General features: G+C 37.8%; 1 protein-coding gene across 1 annotated transcript in view; it reads right to left on the bottom strand.

Moving 5' to 3' along the window:
* The window catches only part of LOC144978413 (uncharacterized), a 119,617-nt gene extending 111,565 nt beyond the window's left edge, over positions 1–8,052 (bottom strand). The window contains exon 1 of the mRNA XM_078924429.1: positions 7,767–8,052. Coding sequence (XP_078780555.1) covers positions 7,767–7,809 — 43 coding nt within the window. The 5' untranslated portion in view covers positions 7,810–8,052. The remainder of the gene's footprint in view (positions 1–7,766) is intronic.
* Between the last annotated feature and the right edge of the window lie 263 nt (positions 8,053–8,315).

Genomic DNA, 8,315 nt, shown 5'->3' with positions numbered 1-8,315 from the left:
GTAGTAATAGTGGTAGCATCAGTGGTAGTAGTTGCAGCAACAATGATATAACTCTTGCTATAAGAATATTTCATGATTACATAAATCTTATGTAAACAAATCCCATTGTACAGTGTAAAAAATCATCGTCATGTCGTATCTTATGTTGATCCATAAATTGTGATTTTTTTGAGTTGTAGCAAGGACTTTCTTTTCTTTTTTTTTTAATTTATAATTCAATCTATTAAATAACTAATCTATTAATTAAATCTTTAGATGATTTTACATTATTATTATCACAATTATAATAATAATAATAATTATTATTATTATTATTATTATTATTATTATTATTATTATTATTATTATTATTATTATTATATTATTATTATAGTATTATTATTATTATTATTGTTATTATTATTTTCATTATTATTGCTATGATTATTACCATTATTATCATTATTACCATCATTGTTTTCATTGCTTTATTATTGATTTTACTTATTTGATTTGTTGATGAAAATATATTCATGTATGAGTTATTTTGGCAATTGGATTCAGTAGTCTGATGTCACGCCGCCCGGCAACGGCAATATCTGGGTTCTAAACAAAGAAAATCATTACTTTTTATTCTTCATGCTGGCTAGAGCTTTTCATATGTCTTGTGATCAGAATGTGTAAAAGTCAAAACATGATCAAATGTATGGGTTATTTTCCTCTGGAAACGCTTTTATGCTCGCCGGAGAAATATTTCATAAGGGCATCCGCCATTGTTCCGATAGTTTAGAGCCAGTATTGCTAAGTTACCGTGCGTCATTAGGAAGGAAGTTACGTTACGACTGTGGAAGAGTATTGCCTAAAATAAACGTTTGAACTCTGTTTGAACTCTCTATTGTTTTTAGCCAGCTATTGTTATGAGTAGTTCTCAATAATTTTTTTTTTGATTTAGACAGACTATAGATAGTCCGAAGATGACGTCACTCAGGTCTTTGTTATTGTTTTTTGCCATCCGCGATTATGAGTAATGCTCACTGAACTGTATTAACCCGACTATAAACGTTCATGGATACACACCGTTTTGTGTGTTGGTCCGTTATACTTCCGGATGGCAATGTTATGAGCTTCTTAGCCAAGCGCATACTATCTATAGATAGAATGCGCTTGGCCAAGGAGTTCACAACATTGCCATCCGGAAGTATAACGGACCAACACACAAACTCTGTGTAACCATGAACTTTTATAGTCTGGTTAATACAGTTTAGTGAGAACAACTCACAAACGCGGATGGCAAAAACAATAACAAAGGCCTGAGTGACGTCATCTGCATACTATCTATAGATAGTATGCAGATGACGTCACTCAGGCCTTTGTTATTGTTGTGAGTTGGTCTCACTGAACTGTATTAACCAGACTATAAAAGTTCATGGTTACATAGAGTTTTGTGTGTTGGTCCGTATTACTTCCGGATGGCAATGTTGTGAACTCCTTGGCCAATCGCATTCTATCTATAGATAGTATGAAGTTGACGTTACTCAGGTCTTTGGGGTTTGTTTTGTTTTGTTTTGTTTTGTTTTGTTTTTGTTTTTGTTTTTGTTTTTTGCCTTCCGCGTTTATGAGTAATTCTCACTAAACGGTATTAACCAGACTTTTGATAGTATGCGCTTGGCTGAGAAGCTCATAACATTGCCATCCGGAAGTATAACGGACCAACACACAAAACTGTGTGTATCCATGAACGTTTATAGTCGGGTTAATACCGTTCAGTGAGCATTACTCATAAACGCGGATGGCAAAAAACAATAACAAAGACCCAATTGACGTCATCTTCGAACTATCTATAAACGTTTAAGGTTACACAAAGTCTTGTGTGTTGGTCCCTTATACTTCCGGATGGCAATGTTATGAGCTTCTTAGCCAAGCGCATACTATCTATAACGTTTCAGGTTACACGTCGTTTTGTATGTTGGGACGTTATATCCGGCTTGGATCTAGGGCATCAAACGGTTGCCTTTGTTAACTCATAGCTTGACACAGACCAAAAGAATTATGTCAAAAGACAAGGCCAAACAAACAGTTGTATCCAATGGGAGCGATCTATATTCATGTTTTCGTCCAACCGAGTCATCAATCACGTGATTTGTTGCTGTCCAACGATTGAACATTTCTGAACAAATGTAAACACGCTGCTTTGTTTATGAAAGTTGTAAACATACCCATGTGTCAAGCTGAACACAATGACCAATCGTAATGTTAGATAGTTCAAAATATGTGAACACTTTTCAGTATGTAGGTCACTTTGAGCACATTTTGCAATGTGACCAATGACCTCGAGCACATGGAAAGTTAATATAGATCATGCCCATTGTTCAAGCCTTGGGATCATTTATTTCCTTGAGCACTTCCAACGACTATTCACTATGCATTGCAATAACCAAATAAAATGAAGTCAAAATACAAGCCAGTCCTTGCGTTGCCTTCGTGAACTCGTGGCCTGACCGAAGCCATCGTAAACTTTAAGTCTGACACTGACCAACTAATGACGTCAAATGACAAGTCTTTGGCCACAAAAGAAAACAAATCGTGATTTGTATTCAATAGTTCAACCAAATGGAATAACTTGTTTTCTTGAGCTCTACTAACGACAACTCACTAGACGCTGCACAAACCTAAAAAAAATGACGTTTCACTGTAAGTCCGAGAGGGTTCTAGTGTCAGGCTATAATATGTGAACGATGGCTACTGTCCTAGTGTCAGGCTATTGACAGAAAGAAATACTCTTCAACAGTCGTAACGTCACTTTCCTCGTAATGACGCATGGTAACTTAGCAACTGGCTCTAAATTATCGGAACAATGGCCGACGCCCTTATGAAATATTTCTCTGGTGAGCATAAAAGCGTATCCAGAGGGGAAAAAAACATAAATTTGATCATGTTTTGACGTTTACACATTCTGGTCACAAGACACATGAAAAGTTCTAGCCAGCTTGAAGAATAAAAAGTAATGATAGAAATTTTTTTTAAAAGATAGAGAGAGAGAGAGAGAGAGAGAGAGAGAGAGAGAGAGAGAGAGAGAGAGAGAAGCTGCTAACCAGCTGCACCTGAACGAAGCGAGTGGGGGTCTTAGGGCTAATGGCGTGCGTCCCCAGTGATTTATAAATCTATGATCAGACTCTTGACAGCACGAAGTTGACGTCACTCATGTCTTTGTTATTGGTTGTTTTTTTGTTTTTTTGTTTTTTGTTTTTTTGTTTTTTTGCCATTCACGTTTATGAGTAATTCTCACTAAATTGTATTAACCAGACTGTTTATAATTCAGAAAAGTGAGTAGAGCAAGCACTTATGTTGGTAACAACAAGAGATGAAGTGAGTAGAAAAGTGCCAGAAGACAATAGAGAATAAATAATGAGCTATCCACGAACCCAGAAAAATTTACCCCATATACCGGAGCATACTCAATGTCTCAATTGTTTCTATGTTATATGTTTGTGTTGAGAATATTGGCTATTAAGCTTAACTGCTGGCTAAATACTTCGCGTTGGTTGTGTGTGTTGGACCCGCGGTCTCCAGTAGTCGGTGAGAGAAGCTCTTGTAATGAATGACCTGAGTTTGAAACGATTTTTTGGGGGTTCGTGGATAGCTCATAAGGCAGAGTGACGCTCTCACCGGCCAGGCGGAGTTGTCGTACCAATAAGGTCGCGGGTTCAAACCCCATCACCGCCGCGAAAAAAATGTTATTCTCTATTGTCTTCTGGCACTTTTCTACTCACTTCATCTCTTGTTGTTACCAACATAAGTGCCTGCTCTACTCACTTTTCTGAATTAAAAATTCTGCCCATATACCGGAGCATACTCAATGTCTCAATTGTTTCTATGTTATATGTTTGTGTTGAGAATATTGGCTATTAAGCTTAACTGATGGCTAAATACTTCGCGTTTGTTGTGTGTGTGTGTTGGACCCGCGGTCTCCAGTAGTCGGTGAGAGAAGGCTCTAGTAATGAACGACCTGAGTTTGAAACGAATTTTTCTTTTGGGTTCGTGGATAGCTCATACGGTAGAGTCACGCTCTCACCGGCCAGGCGGAGTTGTCGTACCAATAAGGTCGCGGGTTCAAATCCCATCACCGCCGCGAAAAAATGTTTATTCTCTATTGTCTTCTGGCACTTTTATATTAACCAGACTATAACATTTCAAGGTTACACATAGTTTTGTGTGTTAGTCCGTTATACTTCCGGATGGCAGTGTTGTGAGCTTCTTAGTCAAGCGCATACTATCTATAAAGCTAAATTTTACACCTAACTTCATATACTGTTACATTATATCCGGTTGGCGAAATGTTGTGAGTTTTCTAGCTAACCGCAGAGCATCAATACGTTAAAGAAAGCTACAATCCTAAACACGCATGCCTTATCCATCTACCAAACAATTATAACCCCTCCACACATTTAAACACAACACATGCACACATCCCCAAACAGAGATGCATGCTCACGCATGCGTGCGATTACTCAATCAATAACTCAGAGGATTATGATGGCTGAAGATTTGTCATTTGTCATAAAAAGTTTAATAAGGAGACGTGTAGCCTGTTGGCTCAACAGAAAGATGACTCGCCTTGCCACAATAGTCAATCGATGTTAAGCGTGGTCAGTGGCCGGAGGGTGGAAAATTCTTATGTATTTGGTAAGGCACTTTACATACATTATGACCCCAGTCGACTCATGTGTGAATCAGTACCTGGCTATAGGCAGTGACGGATATTGTAAGACGGCTATACAAAAAGGACACCCGACAGTTGGTGGTACTGTATGAAATTGAAATATGGTCCCATATGACCTGCTGGAAGGGGCCGGTAAATGAAATATTGTAAAGGGCATTGAGTATACTAAATGCGTGGAAATGCGCTATAGGAATAATGATAATATCTATTCATATTTATCTTGGAATAGTAACAGGATTAGGGTAAAAGTAAAGGTCACAGTCTTGTTTCTCTAAAATTCTTTTACAGTTTTGCAAATTATTACAAATTGTAGAACTGTTAATTATTGCCGATTTGGCGATGAGTAGCACTATCTCCTTTTTAGAGGGAATGTATTTGTTGTCACCGATTTGTGTCCCTTAGTTGTGCCCAGTGAACTCCATAGAAAGGACAACTCACCTAAATACAACGAGCGAGTCCTATGGCTAAATGATTTCCATTTTTAAAAAGTAGTATTCCTTCAGAGCCAATAGGCCCATGGAGCCGGAGTTTATCCTGATTTTTATAGTGTGAAACGGACAATACGCTTCAACAGTCGTAACGTCACTTCCCTCGTAATGACGCATGGTAACTCAGTAACTGGCTCTAAACTATCGGAACAATGGCGGACGCCCTTATGAAATATTTCTCGGACGAGCATAAAAGCGAATCCAGAAGGAAAAAAAAACAAACATTATAATTCTAATCATGTTGTGAGTTTTACACATTCTTATCACAATAATGAAAAGTTCTAGCCAGCATGAAGAATAATAAGTGCCGATGTTTTTTGTTTAGAACCACGATGACCGCCGTTGCTGGGCGACGTGACATCAGACTATTGAATCCAATTGCAACTGCTTGCAACCCTTGGATAGGACGCTCGTCTATCACAGAGCACCCCAATCACTGCTGGGTGGACAATGATGGGATCCAAAAAAAAATCGACTGCACTATGTGGACAGGGGGATCAGAAGAAACCTCGACTTCAGTCGGGATCGATTTTGGTCACTTTACGTGTGAAGCGAGTGCTCTACCAACTGAGCTATCAGGTCCCCGATGATTCCCATGAATGAACAAAATAAATATTTCACAATTAGTTAGATAACAATAACTCACAATATTGGGATACAGGCGGAGCTATCGTTAACGTATCGCCTGACACTGACCAAAAAATGCCGTCAAAAGACAAGTCAAAGACAAGCCCACAAAAGAAAACAAATCGTGATTTGTATTCAACAGTTCAATAAATGAGAGCATTTGCTTCCCTGAGCACTACTAACGACAACTCACTAGACGGTGCAGAAACCTAAAAAATTACGTCAAACTATAGATAGTATGCAGATGACGTCACTCAGGCCTTTGTTATTGTTTTTGCCATCCGCGTTTGTGAGTTGTTCTCACTAAACTGTATTAACCAGACTCTAAAAGTTCATGGTTACACAGAGTTTGTGTGTTGGTCCGTTATACTTCCGGATGGCAATGTTGTGAACTCCTTGGCCAAGCGCATTCTATCTATAAGTCCGAGATGGTTCTTGTGTTAGGCTATAGATAGAATGCGCTTGGCCAAGTGGTTCACAACATTGCCATCCGGAAGTATAACGGACCAACACACAAACTCTGTGTAACCATGAACTTTTATAGTCTGGTTAATACAGTTTAGTGAGAACAACTCACACACGCGGATGGCAAAAACAATAACAAAGGCCTGAGTGACGTCATCTGCATACTATCTATAGATAGAATGCGCTTGGCCAAGGAGTTCACAACATTGCCATCCGGAAGTATAACGGACCAACACACAAACTCTGTGTAACCATGAACTTTTAGAGTCTGGTTAATACAGTTTAGTGAGAACAACTCACAAACGCGGATGGCAAAAACAATAACAAAGGCCTGAGTGACGTCATCTGCATACTATCTATAGATAATTCGCATATGCCGTCACTCAGGTCTTTATTATTGTTATTTTTTTTTTTATTTTTTTTTTTTTTTGCCATCCGCGTTCATGAGTAATGCTCACTGAACTGTATTAACCCGACTATAAACGTTCATTGATACACACAGTTTTGTGTGTTGGTCCGTTATACTTCCGGATGGCAATGTTATGAGCTTCTTAGCCAAGCGCATACTATTTTTAAGTTAACGATTATTACTCACATCACTGATCGGTTTTGTTGTTGTTTTTAAGTGTTTTACGGCGCTTGTGACACATTTCGGTCAAATCAGCGCCAGTAAAAAGGATTTTATTTGGTTTGTTTTTCTGTCTGTTTTTTTTGGGGAGGGGGGGGGTTGTTTTTTTTTTTTTTTGTTTTTTGTTTTTTTCACAAAGTACATCAAAATTAATTAGAATACATATCCTTTTATTAAAGTGCAACTTTCCGAGTGACGACAATATTGCATTTGGAAGTGTACTATGGAACTCCATTGAGTATTTTTTTAAAAAATTTAGTCCCACAGCCTACAACAAAACTAATATCAAACTACAACAAAACTAATATCAAACTACAACAAAACTTATATCAAACTACAACAAAACTAATATCAAACACAAGAAATGGATAAGATCTAGAGCACATAAGTAGCAAGTCAAATAAACCGAAAGCTATAATATAGGCTTAAACTAACATTATTGTAATGCGTAATAGTATTTCCATAACAACAAAGAGCCCGTAACAATTCATCTGTAAATAAGTACGATAGAGTAAGATGAATTGAGCACAAATTACCTATCGACTCAAAGCAGCAATATCTCAGATGAAGTTAATTTTATTTTAGTCCAAAGTATAAAACTGCCATTGAAGACAGTGGACATCGTTTTTATGGCCATTTCCAATTTGATAGCACTTTGTGTTAATTGGTACACCCCGACATTGTTATACTTTAAAACGATAGATATAAACAGTTTATAATGCGATGATGATGATGATGATGATGATGATGATGATGATGATGATGATGATGATGATGATGATGATGATGATGATGATGATGATGATGATGATGATGAAATGACATTTCTGATTTTATTTTTTTTAAAACATCAGCTTACCAATGAACAATAGAGCGACAAAAAACAGGATCGTTTCCTTCATGGTGACGATAAAGCGTGATGTTGTATTATCAGCTGAGTATTCTTGTAAAAGCTATCAAAGACAAGACTAAAATGACTATCAATCTCTTTATAGCCAGCCTGCAAAACAAAATATAGAAATGAACTATATATGAACACTCCACCCTAATAAATAAGCATGCGCACTTCGCTCAAACAAACCGTTGCTGGGAGAGTTCAACCGTTGCTGCTAAACAAACGTTCTGATTGGTCGTGGGTAACCACCTCATTCTTTGGGCCATTTTTTTTATTTTATTTTATTTTTTTTATTTATTTTTTTTTGGTTTGATTTTTTTTGCGATCTCTAGAGAAGGCAATATAATAGAATCGATGTCATGCCGCCATACGTGCGACACTCTCATCCCTGCCAACCTCCCCCCCCCCCCCCCCCCACACACACACACATCCGCTTTCCCCGTCCCGCCCCGCTCCACTCGCACTCTTTCAGTTCATAGCTGAAAATATTATGTAACGCTCTCCTCTCTTCGA

Source organism: Berghia stephanieae, chromosome 8 (assembly GCF_034508935.2).
Source record: "Berghia stephanieae isolate SIO BIC M18660-M18661 chromosome 8, UCSD_Bste_1.3, whole genome shotgun sequence".
Lineage (NCBI taxonomy): Eukaryota > Metazoa > Mollusca > Gastropoda > Nudibranchia > Aeolidiidae > Berghia > Berghia stephanieae.
This window is presented reverse-complemented; position numbering and strand designations above follow the sequence as displayed.